The sequence below is a fragment of the Zeus faber genome, assembly GCF_960531495.2.
Source record: "Zeus faber genome assembly, chromosome: 5".
NCBI classification, from domain to species: Eukaryota; Metazoa; Chordata; class Actinopteri; order Zeiformes; family Zeidae; genus Zeus; species Zeus faber.
Window position 1 is genome coordinate 32,818,563 of NC_137192.1, and position 15,128 is coordinate 32,833,690.

Below are 15,128 nucleotides of genomic sequence, written 5' to 3' on the forward strand. Positions count from 1 at the left end.
ATGTCCATAGTATCCTCATCAATGCGGGTATGCAATTACACATGAAAGTAAACTGTGTTTAAATGTGTCTGTGTTGGTGAATGGTTCAAATGTTTGTATTGATAACAAAGAAAGTATTGCTCTGTGCCACCTGCAACACTCCTGCTCATCATGCCCTTCCATAGTAGAGCCCATAACAATATCTATACCTCAGTGAATTAAAATAATATAATGCCTTTGTCCTATACCAGAGTCAAGTCATTGTTTCCAGGTGCAGATTCGTCTTGAACCAGCGACTTTTTTACACATTCAACATAGAAGTTTATTTATATATGTCACTTTAGGGTCAATGTAAATAAATAGAACTACAGCCCTCAAGATAGTGACAAACTAATGATGCTTCAACACAGTGTGGTCGTAATCATTGGCCGTGTAAAGATACCCTAACAAAAGGATTTAGGTAAAAATATGAACGATGATGTTCAATTTGAGGTTGAGGTAGACATGAGCTTCGTCTCCACATCATGTTGGAAATGTAAGAATTGTTATAGAAGTGATGAAAAGATTGAAATTTGGCCATATAAAATTAATTATGACTATTTATTATGAAATAAAAACAATATATAATGCACTTTTGATCATTGATGTCAAGCAGAAACAGTCGACCATGTATTACGATACTGTGACAAATGTACTAATTGTGAGTCGCTTTGGACAAAAGCGTCTGCTAAATAACCTAATGTAATGTAATGTTATTATAAAGTAAATACAATTGCGGTACTCGTCACAGTTTTAAAAGAAAACGATATGGAGTTAAAACTCAAAGACATTTTGAGCAATTCAGCTGTGACAGGATGAACTGAAATATTCAATTAAAAAAAAACCCCAAATAAACCAAAATAAAATAAATAAACAAACAAACAATCAAACAAATCAACAAATATATACAATTAAATAAAACACAATTAAATTTGACAAAAAAACCTGTAGTTTCTTATTATTTCTTATTAATTATTTTAAGTGTTATGTGCTATGAAGTTTAGTTGAGCATAGTTATAAGTAACCTGCTGATAAGAAGTGCTTTATACTCCAGTCCAGGTGGTGGCGGTAGTGCGCCAGGTGGACGCAAGGGGGCCGGCGCTCAAACGTTCAAACCCATCAAACCATTTCCGGTCACACGGGTCGGAGGCGGCCTCGGCGTCTGACGTCATCAACCACGTGGTTGTCGCGCTCGGCTGAGCCGCGGAGCCGGACGAGCAAACAAACATGGACGGAAAGAAGAAGGCGTTTGACGTCACCGCTTCCTCGGTACGTCGCATGATTTGCCCGGAGATGCAAACCGAGGGCACGGTCGTCTCATTGCACGTCGTCCGATAAAAGCGTCGTTTATGTTGCCAAGCCAAGCCAAGCTGGCTGCGCTAGCTAGGATGCGTGCAGCCAAACAGCCCCTTCCCAGCCCGAGTAACTTGCATTTAATGTCGATGTTTCCCCAAATGTTCTGGCTGTCGTCGTGTGTCTGCAGCTCGTGGACCTCAAGGCCGAACTCTACAGGAAACAGGAGCAGTTCAAACAGGCGAAGCTAGGCCAAGAAGACACTGCGTTCAAATCCAAGTCCAAAGTCAAGGTACTGCACGTCTTATGGGACATGGCAGCTGTAAGAAACATTTACAATTAAAGTTGTGTAAAGCGATATAAGCATGGAAGATTTATAACCAGAACGAACACATTTTTTTTTTAGAAAAACTTGGGTATTTTGAATAATCAAATTATAACAAGTATTGTCACTGTTGTTGTTATGAACGCAATGGAGTGTGTTATTTACACGTGACGTCATTGTGCAGAAACCTAATGTTTGGAGCAAACCGAATGCTGGGGTGTCGGCTCGCGCTGAGAAAGATGTGGAGCAGCAGGCTGAGGAGGAGAACACCCTGGACAAGGCAAAGTGAGTGCCACACACCACTCCTTCATACACTGTTAAATAAACTGTGCTGTACAACAACGGGTTGTTGCCACACTTTCTTTCTTTCTGTCTTTTCTTTTTTTTTTCTTTTTTTTTTAAACCAGGCGCAAGTTAGAGGAAAAGGCCAAACTCTACGAACAGATGACAAAAGGAGACTTCCCTGGTAGGTAGATGATGGATTATGCACTCATAATAAACATGACATGTGCATCGGTCACATGCTGTGTACGACTGTGTTTGACTGGAGGAGAATAATAAGCAATGCTGTCCGTTCACACTTTGCCTTTGTTTGTGCCCCAATGTGTTAGATGAGGAAACGGAGGGGCTGTTCCTGGTTGATTTCACTCAGAAGATTATCGACAAGAAAAAAGAAGCATTTGAACAGAGGGAGAGGGAGCGGGAGAGAGAAGATGAAGAAAGAAACAGCTCCGCCCCTATTCCAAATCCCCAGAACCCGGATGAGGAATGGTAATCTAAAACCAGTGTATTAAACCTATCAGAGTATGGTTAGGGCTGAGTATCAAATGATTTATTGGTATCCATGGATTTGCATCCATGATAATCCATTATTTTGTAAAAAGGAGAGATTTTTTTATATTCAAGCAACCTTTAACTCATTAGATATTGTTTAAAAAAACAAAGGGAAATTGTGTGCTCAAGAATTGGTATCAAAGTCAAGTTATCCGATTGATACAAGAACATTTTGTATGTATGGTATAACGTCCATTTGATGTTTATTGTCAATTGTAATAATCATGTCTTTATATTGTGACATGGTGTCATAAATCACCGACCAACCTAAACTACTATTCTACATATACTTGCAATGTTCTTTCGATAGATATTTTAATGATGTACTTTCAGATAACAGAATAGATCATTTAAATACAATCAGACTACTTAGTAGTTTAGTAAATGACTGTTCTATTTTGAGATTGACGTGGTAAGGATTTGATAGTTTTTATCGTCTGCAGCTTTACAATGTCTACTATTCATTGTGTTGTGTTTATGTATCCATAATGATGCAATGATAATGTAAATATGCTACAATATTCTCGTATTACTATGACTAATATTGTTATACTAATAACCTATATTTATCGTTCCTCCACTTCTCTCTGTAGGGTGGACTATGTGGATACTTTAGGAAGGTCTCGGCGATGCATGAAGAAAGACCTGCCCGACTTTAGGAAAATGGATCAAGATCTTAAGGGGAAAATGTATGTAACTTAGTGTCATGGCACACCGCTTCTGAGAATTTACACCAGATACTGATGTCAGTGTGGCGACTACAACTCTGAATATATGTATTAATCTGTGTAGCAACTCTTCAGTCGAGAAGACCTTACTGTCAGAGGACATGCGTCGAGAGCTGCAGCGGCAGGAATGGGAGCGGGAGGAAGAGGAAGCTATGAAGAGGCCTGTAGGACCAATTCATTATGAGGACATCAGGCAACAAGGTGAGCATTGTTGCATTTGAAAGACTTTAGTCCTTCATTTTGTATTTGTTCGAGTTGTTAAATTGCAAAAAAAACACATTGTCCTTTGCCTAGGAACCATGTCGTTCTGTCAGCTCTGTGTACTGACATGTTATAGTAATTTTTTAACATTTTGGCTTTACTATGGGCAGAGGCAGATGTTTCAAAGAACATGTTGGTCAAAGATCTTTCCTCTCTTTGTGGATCTCAGAGGCCCGGGAGCTTGGTGTCGGCTACTTTGCATTCTCTCAGGATCAGGATTTGCGAAGAAAACAGAGAGACACCCTGGACATGCTTAGAGACCAGGTAAGGAGACGCTAAATAGGTCGGTAGAAAATGCATTAAAGCTGCTTTAAAAAATATATTTGTATTTTGTTTTTTTTCTTAAAACAATGGTGCTTCCACCTTTTCAACTTGAATTAACAAATACATAAAATGGCTAAATTCAGAACCTTTGCAAAAAATAAAATGTGTTCACGGCATACAGTGAGAACTAGTAAATTGGAACAGACAGAATAACGGCACGGCCTTTTCCATCCGTCCTGTCTTCCAGACCACAGAGCAGCGTAGTAAAAGGGAACTGCTGAAGGACAAGAGAAAAGCGGTCCTGAAGGCACGTCTGGCCAAGGTGAGGCAGAGGAAGATGAAGAAGGCAGGACAGCTGGACGGCTCAGAGGAAGACCAGAAAGGAGAGGAAATGGAAGGTTAGGACACACATACGGGACCTGATCACGTTTAAAAGTCTGCTTGCTTGCTGAAGTGTATGGTTTGTCATAAATACTAACACGGTATGGTCGTGTCCTGCTTGTCCTAGAAGAGGAGGAAGAGGATGTGATCGGGCCCTCGCCTCCAGCAGACGAGTCTCCTGAGATCAGCAGAGTGAAGAAGGTGGACGTGGAGGTCCAGGAGAGGAAGGATTCCAGGCCTGGAATCCCACATGTCAGAGAATGGGACAGGGGCAAAGGTAAAATACTAGTTCAATCTTTTGGTGTCTCTAAACTGAATAGATCTCCTTCCTGCAGACAGGGTGTTTTGTGACCCCCGTTTTCAGGGGTTCTGTATTTTGCCTATTGAACCCATCTTGCCAGGACTAGGAATATAAACCTGTTCTTACATAAATACCTGATGACTACTTACATACAGTAGTCATCAGGTAGACAGCTACATATCTCTAACACAATTTTTTATTCTCCCCAGAATTTATGCTTGGTGAGTGGACAAGTCGCCGTCGACAGGAGCGCGATTCCGAATTTGCTCCTCCCTCTGCTTACTTTTCTGAGGAGAGGACGTCGGTGAGGAAAAGAACTTTCCCACAGCAGGAGAACAAAGCTAAAATGGCGTTTAAGTGGTCAAACGGAGCAGGGAAAAGCTCTGAGAGCACGACGCCCGGTGCCCAGGAGGAGACGCCCGGTGCCCAGGAGGAGACGCCCGGTGCCCAGGAGAAGACGCCCTGTCCCCAGGTCACAGTGACTACATCGCCCCCTCAACCTCAACCGCAACACACTGTTCCCATGAACACCCAGGCCACATTAGAACCAGAACCCCGAAGCACCGTGCCCAATCCGGTTCCTCCATCGCACCCCCAGTATTCCTCACCAGTCATGTACCCTCAGTGTGCTCCGCCTTTTAACTACCAATTTCTCCCTCCTCCGTTTCACCCCCAGTTTCCTCCTCCACAAGCACCCCTGTACGCTCCACCTTTCCCCCCTCAGTACCCGGGCCAATATGTACCCCAGGGTCCCACATATCCACATCCACAGATGCAGGGCCAGGGCCTGCCCCCTTACAGCTGCCCCCCACAAGTTCCCCCTCAAAGCCTGGACGACATGCTGTCCTTCTACAAGAACTATAGTTAATACATTTACATTGGCTGTATAATTTGTATTGCAGTTTTTTGAGTGTGAAATATGGCTAATAACTTAATTAATTGTTAGATGAATCATTGTAGTTAAATTAATTCCAATCTCCGTGGAACCTTTTATTAAAGACGATTTGATGCAATTCACATTGTTTAGAATTGATTAAATTTGATGTATTTTATTTATTTTTAATTTTTTTTAACTTAAAGCTCCTACTGCATGGCTATTTTTAATTAATATCATGCTGGACATCTGTTTCAAATCATAGATGATTAGTTATCGAGAGACAGCACTTTATTGACCCCTTGGGTCAGTAATGTGGTTCCTCTCACACAGGAGTCTCAGCTGCACCGTTAAACACTAGATGGTGCTGTGCTCATAACCATTGATGATGCTTGATCATTAAGCAAACAATCTTTTTTTTTTTTTTTTTTTTTTTTATTATTGCCCTGATTTATTTTCTCAAGTCATGTTCTATTTAAACTAACATGGAGGCTAATGTCTTTTCAGTTTTAATATATTACCTGGACGATTAGAATGCTCATCTGCAGGTTCTCGAATGGCTCCATATCACTACAATAATGTGTATTTGTCATGGTAATTGGGCACATAGGGGGAGGCCTTAGTACTTCCCCATGTGTAGTTTCACAAGTTGGACAGATTATTTGGCTCTGCCCGGCATTTTGCCTTACTGCTTGAGTGTGTGACTGAAACACTTTCCAAACCAGACCCTGCCTTAAATAGCTGACTTATACAGTGTTATTGGAAATAACAACTTGTCTCTTTCTGTCTGTATTTTGCAAGCCTGGTATTGGTTAATGGAAACTTCTAGTAACCGCTGTCTCCCATGGTTTTGATGAAATAGCTCATTGGGGAAGAGATGTGTGAAATTCTGCCTCAGAGCTTGAACAATGATTTGCTATAAGTTCAATTCTAGCAGAACTACCGTCATGGAATTCAAAAGTAGACTGCCTTTGCATGGAAATGGAATTTACAAAACTCTAGCACATTTAACTGTGCTCTACCATACACAGTCATCTAAACACACAAGACAATATTTGTCTAACGACATGGACCTCAGAACTTTGACACGCCAGTACGGCTACAACAACACTATTCCAGATCCATGGATGTAGCCTATACTTACTCCAGGCACAAGGGAAACTGATTCTTCTACTTGTACAATTCATGTGACCTGTCCTGGGGAGATGTCCTATCAGATCTTCCTGCTCATGCAAAGCCCCTCACCAGAGCCCCGAGAGCAAGGCGGACCACCCAACTACCTTGTTCCAGACACACACACACACACCGCAGGACACCTATCTTGAGCACCATCTCGCTGCCTGCCGTGTCGAGAATTAATGGACGGCGCAACGTGACGCGAATTTGCAGCGAATATTTGAGAAGGCCGCACGGTCGTTCTGGTGCGGGACGTCAGTCACACTGCTTTGGTCATGGACAATTATCTTTGATTCGGCAATGCAGGCATCATGTGGTCTCATCTAAGGAGATTACCCAAACTCTGCCAACAATCACAGCTGCAATGCCAGAAATGTGGATATAATTTAGTCACTGGTAAAATGATCTGTGAATTTGAGTGAAATAAGTTTACACAGGATGTTCCCAGCTGGATTCCTCTGCTGATAAAATTATCAACCTTGAATATTCAATCTGACTTGCCTGCAGCCATTCATTCCAGTAACGCCAACCTGCCCGACTCCACCCGGAGGAGCATATGCTGCATCGCTTCTTCTCTCTTTTAAAGGTAAAACACTAAAATGAAGTCTGCTCACTCCTGTACGAGTGGTTTTTGCTATGAGTGAGGTGTCACGCTATATAAATACATTTTAATTGACTTCTATTTTCTTCTGCAGTTCTAAAATAATAAGAATGGTTAATATAGTGTCAGATATTTTTCCACTGTAGTTTAGCTTCAGATGAGTGAGAAATAATCTTTAATAATGACGTCCCTCTCGACCCAGAGAGGAGAGGCTGAAGTTTAGTGGTCACATCCATTCCCTGGAGACCCTCAACTAGCTGTGTCTGGCTGTACCCCAACATGTTCACAGAAAGCACCTCTGACATTCTGGCCACATTTAAGCCTAATTGATGTGGATTTGTCTTTAATTTTCCCAGCGGTGCCAGGTGGGACTCCTTAGCAGAGCTAATTTAAAACACCAAGCGAATTTCATCAGCAAAATGGAATGTCAAATCCCACTTTGTTTTGTGGGTGCAGTCCATGTCCCTTTTCATGCGTTTGTGTGGTTTTGTGTGTCCCAGGTTGAGCTGTTTGGCCTTGATGGTGTCAAGGTCAGGGTGTCAATTATACGTACATCGATCAGCCACAACATTAAAACCACTGACGAGTGAAGTAAGTAACATCGCTAATCTCGTTCCAACGGCACCTGTCAAGGGTTGGGATATATTCGGCAGCAAGTGCCCTTCTAAGCACAAATAGGTGAAAAGTTAATGCTGCTATGATAGAAAGGTGTCAGAACACACAGTGCATCACAGCTTGATGTGTATGGGGCTGTGTAGCCACAGAGCGGTCAGAGTGTCCATGCTGACCCCTGTCCACCTCTGAAAGCTCCTACAATGGACACGTGAGCGTCAGGACTGGACCATGGAGCATTGGAAGGAGGTGGCCCTGTCTGATGAATCACGTTTTCTTCTAAATCATGTGGATGGGGGGGGGGGGTTAGGGGCCGATCCGATGGAGCATCTGTGGGATGTGCTGGAACAACAAGTCCGATCCATGTGGGCCCCACCTCGCACCTTCCAGGACTTAAAGGATCTGCTGCTAACGTCTTGGTGCCAGATACCACAGGACAGGACTTGTGGAGTCCATGTTTTGGCAGCACAAGGGGGAGCTACACAATATTAGTGGTTATTCGTGGTGGTTTTAATGTTGTGGCTGATCGGTGTACATCAGGAGGGCAACCTAGTCATGGAATGGACCAAATGGAATGGACTAAAACCAAAGGGGGCTTGAAGTTCATGGAGCTGGGGAGCCCAACTGCCAAAGTCCAGACCATACTTTGAACATCTCCGCACCCTGGCAGTCCAACCAGTTGAAGACATTGTGGCTGCACTGGTATATGTCCTTTATTTCCTTGATGTCACCGCCCTCCCTCACATGTTCTCTGTTCTCTCCCTGCAGGATGACGCCTCTTTTCCTACACTCCTTGGCCTTCCTTCCCAGTGAGACCACTTCATGTCAGATGGTGCATTGGCTGCTCCTTCTCCAAACCTAAACAGGCCACAGCTGCCTGCCCGTCCAAACCTAGAGTTGCGGCGTTTTGTTTTTTTTTCCCACGGGTTCTTCTTGTGGTTTATATCCGCTCTTCCTTGTGTCCTCCTCCACATACCCATGGAGTGGAGAAGAGGAGGAGAAAGTGGCAGGGAATGGATCACAAATACGTCCATGCGGCTTCCATGGCCTGTGCAAAGGCAGGATGAGGGATACTCTGAAGGTCAACATCAACTGACCTATGTCGTTCCACAGATGAACTGTGTCTGTAAAAGCTTGTTAAAAAATGGTTGGTTTAAATGACGATAACAGCCGTAGATTGGTTGGACTTACTCGACTTTACCCGAAGATTCCTTCCTTAAAGTTGTTCACGTTATGAGTAAAAGACATTACCTGTCATGTTCATTCAAAAGTAGCAAAGAAACAGATAATGTTTTTAATGATCTAACTCTATTACCGTTCAAGATGTTTCTAATCTTTAATTATATCAAGTGAGAGGCAGCTTAGACTGTTTATTTCGTCTGAGTTATTGGTTTCGAGAAATAGTCCCAGCTGTGTGTATTGCAGTGTCCCTCATCATTGGAGACTGGCAGCACAACGCGATTTAAGATCAATTCCAACTTGTCCCCAAATGCATTATGGGTTTGGGACGGAAATGTAATTGTTTTAAATCAAATTAAATTGACTTGGTCGTGAAACCTCCTCACTTCAACCGTTCTTCGTCGCTTCGTCGCTGACCTCCCCCGCATTGGAAAACCTCCTCCGGAGACCTCCGCCCGTGTCCTTGTCCAGAGGCGCCGTGCCATACCTGGAGCAAGTCTGGTAAGACCAATGAACAACAAGACCGAGGGGTAGAGCTTTACCGAATTATGGGAAACCTAAGAAACAAACAGATGCCCCTGCGGACCAAACCCCATCGCTAGTTCGCAGAATCTGGTTGTTGTGGTTCCCCTGGACGGAGGGGGAGGCGGGTCTCTTCCTGGTTGGGTGGCCTGCTGACCCCCACGCTACCTTGACCTTGTTTTTTTCCCCTCTTTGTTCTGTTGTCCTCCAGTGAGAGCAATCAATGCAGAAATAGAAATACACACAGAGACAGCTACTGCTGTGTGTGTGTCTATCTGTATGTGTGTGTGTGTGTGTGTGTGTGTCTCTTTTTATTTTGAATGTTTCTTAACTCACTGTATATATTCGCTGCTGTGTTATGGAATAAGAAGGTTCCAGGTCTCCAGATTCTGATGCAGGGAGTGATGGTCCCACAGGGAATTTAAATATGCACGTACAGTACATGCATAGATAATGCAGAACAGAGATGAATTATCATAAAAATAAAGTGGAGCCTAATGTATTGAAAGTTATGGCTGTATAATGCAAATCTAACGCAGCGGCTAGTCTCTTCTTCGTGACGCATGTAGAGAGAAAAGCAAATCATTTTGATCGCCGCACATTAAACTTGATTTAATGTATTTGTTGGTGAGCACCTCTGCAGCTTCTGAAGAGTCGTGTTCTGTCTTCATTAAATCTGAAGCGGACAAAAAAATATGGAAATGACTTCTGTTCCGGGCTCCGTTCTCTCTCTCTCTCTCTCTCTCTCGCTCTCTCTCGTCGCGTCAACAGATGTACGCCGGGGGAAAGGCTGGTTTTTCGGAGGCACTTTGTTGAATGGATATGGTTTCAGACAGACGACCTCCTGAAGCAAATTGCAAACTTACAGATTGAGTTCACACAGGGCGACTTAACCGACAAACTCTACAAAAACTCGACACTCTGCAAACCGGAGCAAGATCATACAGATCCGCCCGCCAGACGCCGCCCAGGTGGTGATTTCAGGGCCCTCTGGCTCAGAGACATAGAGGATGGGGTTGAAAACACACCAGTTTATTGTAGGGAGTGGGCAAGTTGGAACAAGCCCAGGAGCAGATAGAGGAGCATGTCATGACATGGGCTCCTCTCCTGTGTGTGTGTGTAAGGGTGGGGGGTTTTACCTGTTGCTCGTCAGTTACTCTAACGAGCAACAGGCGTACAGCCACCCTGATCCTGGTCCCAATTGCCTAGACCCAAGGCGGGTGTGGCTGCTCAAATCCCACCACCCCCACACCTCACCACTATTATCAGGGTGTGGTCTGAGGGGCCGCCACTTGATTAATACTTGAACCATTTACATAATTGTGTATCGGAGATTAAGAGGAATCAATGTAAAGAAAGTGATTTGTGTATACGAGTCACAGACACAAGTGGGGAAAAAACCTCAACCTCAACTATTTTGTCCATATTCATACCTCATATTTGATACTTTGTTTTCATGCCGGCACTTTTTAAGAAACAGCCATTTAGTGTATTTGTGTTATGCACAATGTGTTCCTCTATCTGCTGTTTTGACTGTTGGCGTTGGGGTTCGCCTTTCACTGACCGGGCACGAGCAAGAAGGGAAAGGTAGCTGCGGTGATGTTGATAAGGCAGCGCAGCTGGTAGGTGTCAGTAAAACTGTCGTTATGGATGAACATTCACCAAAAAGAGCAGAACTATCTCCACCACCTCAAGCGACCAAAAAGGAAAAAGGAGTCAGTGAGAAGCAAACTTGCGAAATAAGAATTTGTCTGTTTTAGAGTCAAGATGACGGGAATGTGCAGTTTTGAATGGAATCCTGGGACTTGGAGTGTCACCCACCCAACACAGACGCAGATCGTATGGATTCCCACTTTAGAAGCAATTACAAACACATCTTACACATCTAAATTATAATCAGCCCCCAGGATGATGTGAGAGCCTTGGTCGGTCCTGGATGTGAAGCGTAGGAAGCAGTCGTCCCACGCCGCCGACCTGCCGCTCCCATCAGTTTTCCAGCAGAGAAGGGCGTGGCCCAGTGGCAGGTCGCTCCCCTCTACATTCAAGTCACTTCCGTTCTGCCCTGAACACGTCATGTTCATGTCACATGAAAGAAATGACTTGATGGTTGACCTGATCCAATTTGACGACATGTGAAAGAGATGATTGTGTAACTCACAGTTTCACGCATTGACCTGCAAGTAACTTCAGCATTGGTCAGAGGCACAAGATATGTGAAGTCCAAAACACACACACACACACACACACACGACAACACACTCAAACACCAAACACACACTGCAGACTGTCAGTCTGTGCTCTGGTACCAATCCAGCAGGTCTTTTGTTTCCTGGCAGATAAGATCAGGGCTGCAGCCTCAGATCTGCTGCCGTTAAACGTCACATAAAAAATGCGGAAATACGAGAGACTTTCATTGCCGATGACCACCGCTCATCGCGAGTGGACTGAAAATGTGCAACAAGGTCGTCCCCAGAGAAATCAGAGACATCGCAACAGTTCCTCCGGGTCGACGGAAGGGGGCGGGGACGCCGGCGCTTCCCAGCAGGACAGTTTTAAATCTGACGACCTGGCGCCCTTCTGAGTCATTTCAATACCGATCGTCGTTTATAAGCTCCACCGGAAAATCCAAAATCCAGCTTTTCTCCAGTCGCTGACACAGAAAAGCCGCGTTGTGCCAAGCGCGCTGTCATAAACGACGATTGCGCGACAACTGTCTCACAGCTTGATAACTGATGAATTCAAGGGCACGCATTCGTTTGAAGGTGTTTGTAAGTTCAACGTAATGCACCCGGTCTCCCAGCAGGCTCAGCAACAGAGAACACGGGAAGAGGGAACGAACGAGGAAAAGGCGCCAGAGGCAGGTTTTTTTCCCCGACCATATGCTCTGCAAGGAGCGGCGTGACAATAACGGTGAAAGGCATTGCCGCGGGACCCTTTGACTGTTCATCCGTAAGGCTCTTCTAAAGCGGCGCAACATGCCGGGGGGGGGGGGGGCGACGGTCCCCGCGGTGAGAGGAATTGAGTTGGAGCCGGCGTAATGAGAGCCCCTCGCGCCGCCAGACCATAATGCCGCTCCCCCCGCTGCGCGGCGTCGCGCCGCCACGTGCAAGAGCGCCGCCGCGGTGGCCGGCGTGTGGCGGCATCTCGGCAGCGGCAGATGGATCCGGAGGGGGGAAAAAAAATAATAAAAGGGACAAGGACCCCGTGGATTCTCTGATGGCGCGCATTCGGCTGCGACGCCACGCCCGGCTTCATGGCGTGAGTAATTAACACCTCACTAGTTCTAGTTCTCCGGATCAAAGATCCATCGAGATCCGTCAATGATAACATTGCGTATTTGTTCAAAACGCCGAGGTGGAGGTTGTGTGGATGGGGTTTTTTGTTTTTTTCCCTTGGCCGAGCCGCCGGCAGGTCATCTGTCCCCGGGGGCCGAGTGGCCCGACACACCCCGGACCTCACGGTGGCGGATGAAGAGATTAGGTGAGTGCCAAGCGCTGTTGACACTGCATGCACACTAATGGCCTCGTAAATTCAGCCCCTGCGAAAGGAAGGAGGAAGGAGACGGGAGCTCGGGGCTTGTAAAACTATTTTCAGTCCAAGCCCCCCCGGTACGCGCGCCGCGAAAACCCTCCGTCCCCAAAACTTAAACGCCAGGAGCAGGGGTCACACCTCTTTTTTAAATTTTTTGTGTGTGTGTGCGGATCTCTTTTCGGATTTCTCTCGATTCCCCTTTTTTTTCCGGCTTGTCGCGCGCCGCCGCCGTGAAGCCATCGAGGCTGCAGCCCGAGCCTCGAGTCTCCAGATCCCACCAGGCTTCCATTCTGCACGTCGGACGGGGGGGGGGCGCGATGCCGACAGGGCAGATGTTGCTCTCCCTCGCGCCGCTCCGGAGGAGGCCCCCCGCCCTTTCGCCGGGAATTGAGCCATTCCGCCCGGAGAAATCGAAATGTCGATGCATCTGGTCCCCTTTATACTTGACGTTTGGGCCGCCGCCGCCGCCGCACACAACCACACATCCATTCAAATTAAACCTGCTTGCACAGCTAATCCATTTACTCAGTGTGTCCAGTTCTTGGAGAGGGATTGAAATCAATTAATTATTATTATTATTATTATTATTATTATTATTATTATTATTATTATAATTATTATTATTATTGTTTTTTTTGTTTTTTTTTGCTCTTTTATTCTCGGTGGATCGTTGAGTCAATTATGACAGTCTTGGTCATTTCCCCGATGTGCCTAATACCCGGCCCGTCAATTCGCGGTTTTTCATTTTTCACAAGGAAATGAATCGATGCTGCACCGATTTCTAATCCCGTTCCAAATGATGGCTCCCCCCCCCGTTGCAGGGCTGAGGCGATCAAAGACGATACGGTTTGAAACTCGGAGCCGTCACCTTGAATGAGCGTCGATCGATCAGATAAAGTCAAGGTCGAGGCGGTGGTTTGAGCTCTCCCCGCTCTCTCCTCCGCTCCACTCCGTCCTGCAGCCTTGGCGATGTTCAAAAAGTGCAGTTTTTTTTGCCCTCAAAGTGTTTCCCATGCTCACGGTTTGATCTAAACGAGTGAGACCGTGAACGAGGGCTGAGGGAACCTCGCGTTTGAGGCTTTATCACTGACACGGGGCTCCGGGTCATTTTTATCCACACGGCACAAATGCTCCTTTAACCATTGTCCATTGTTTGTTGTCCTGGGTCGAGGCGGCGCGCTATAATTGGAGCCTGTTTTTTGCCGAACGCTTCTCCCGCACCGCTTCTCCGCGTCCCATGATTTAAAACGAAAGGAATGCCTTAAATCCCCCACAAATGACTTTAGCAGTTTTAATGCACAAAGACGTCGTCCGCGCTCTTGAAATGTCCCGTGATTAATGGGTCACGCCGAACACTGGAAGACGGCTTGAGACACGTGGAGTCGTAATTGTGAAGCGTTTCAAACAAACCATAAAACACTGGAACATTGGGACATTTGGATGACGTCGTCAACATCCAAATGTCAGAAGAGGAAAGAAAACAACCTTCCAGCTGTGTTTGGTTTAGTTTCCCTGGGATGAAACTAAACTTAGAAGGACGTGACACTTGCTCCCTGTTGCTTGACACAACTTGAAGTCGACAAGATTTACAGATGACAAAGGAACAAGCCGGGAACGCTTCCTGTCCACGACAAGCCCCATCCCCAGGAAAGTGTGTGTGTGTGTGTGTGTGTGTGTGTGTGTGTGTGTGTGTGTGTGTGTGTGTGTGTGTGTGTGTGTGTGTGTGTGTGTGTGCATGGGGGTGTGTGTTTGCACGTGCATGTTGACACTGCCGTGGCGCAGTGCTTGCCCTTCCTCCTCGCAGCAAGAAGATTCTGGGTTTGGGTTCCCGCCTGGTGTGCTGCTGGGCTGCTTCTCCAACATCAAGAAAGGAGCCCAATTAAAAAAAAAAAAAAAAAAAAAAGGACAGTAGCGGAGCAAGTTAAAGGGCGGGCCCTTCAAGCACTTCAAGCACTTCAAGCGCTTTATATAAATACAGTCCTGTGTGCGGTGGACAAGCCAGGTTCGGGAAAGCCCTAACTAATCCATCTAATTAGGCTACTACAAGAATAAGTTCAAGTTCAAGTAGTTATTTGGCACATACATATACATACGGTCATACAGTACATATATCCAGTGAAATGTCATGAATATTGATATAGAATTCCATTTACTACCCCAATTTCTTTTTTTGCAGTCACAGTACTGTAGCCTACCTGTGTGACTGCTCCCTGACCCTGATGGTGGTC

The 15,128-nt window shown here is 45.5% G+C and overlaps 1 protein-coding gene across 2 annotated transcripts; it reads left to right on the top strand.

The window, feature by feature from the left end:
- Positions 1-1,180: 1,180 nt before the first annotated feature.
- LOC307230034 (coiled-coil domain-containing protein 174-like) lies at positions 1,181-5,410 on the top strand. 2 transcript variants are annotated; one of them, XM_080000213.1, is made up of 11 exons: positions 1,181-1,287; positions 1,502-1,603; positions 1,821-1,921; positions 2,044-2,102; positions 2,248-2,407; positions 3,064-3,159; positions 3,263-3,399; positions 3,629-3,723; positions 3,971-4,121; positions 4,232-4,381; positions 4,615-5,410. In XM_080000213.1, the coding sequence occupies exons 1-11, from the start codon at positions 1,246-1,248 to the stop codon at positions 5,271-5,273; spliced, it is 1,752 nt and encodes a 583-aa protein (XP_079856339.1). In that variant the 5' UTR covers positions 1,181-1,245; the 3' UTR covers positions 5,274-5,410. The 2 variants fall into 2 exon arrangements, with proteins under 2 accessions (XP_079856339.1, XP_079856340.1); XM_080000214.1 differs by having other exon boundaries at positions 4,235-4,381.
- The last annotated feature ends 9,718 nt before the right edge of the window (positions 5,411-15,128 follow it).

Coding starts and splice junctions, on each gene's coding strand:
- LOC307230034 (XM_080000213.1), top strand. CDS start 1,246: ATGGACGGAAAGAAGAAGGCGTTTGACGTCACCGCTTCCTCG. Junction 1,922..2,043: donor AACACCCTGGACAAGGCAAA/GTGAGTGCCACA, acceptor TTTTTAAACCAG/GCGCAAGTTAGAGGAAAAGG. Junction 3,724..3,970: donor TGGACATGCTTAGAGACCAG/GTAAGGAGACGC, acceptor CCTGTCTTCCAG/ACCACAGAGCAGCGTAGTAA.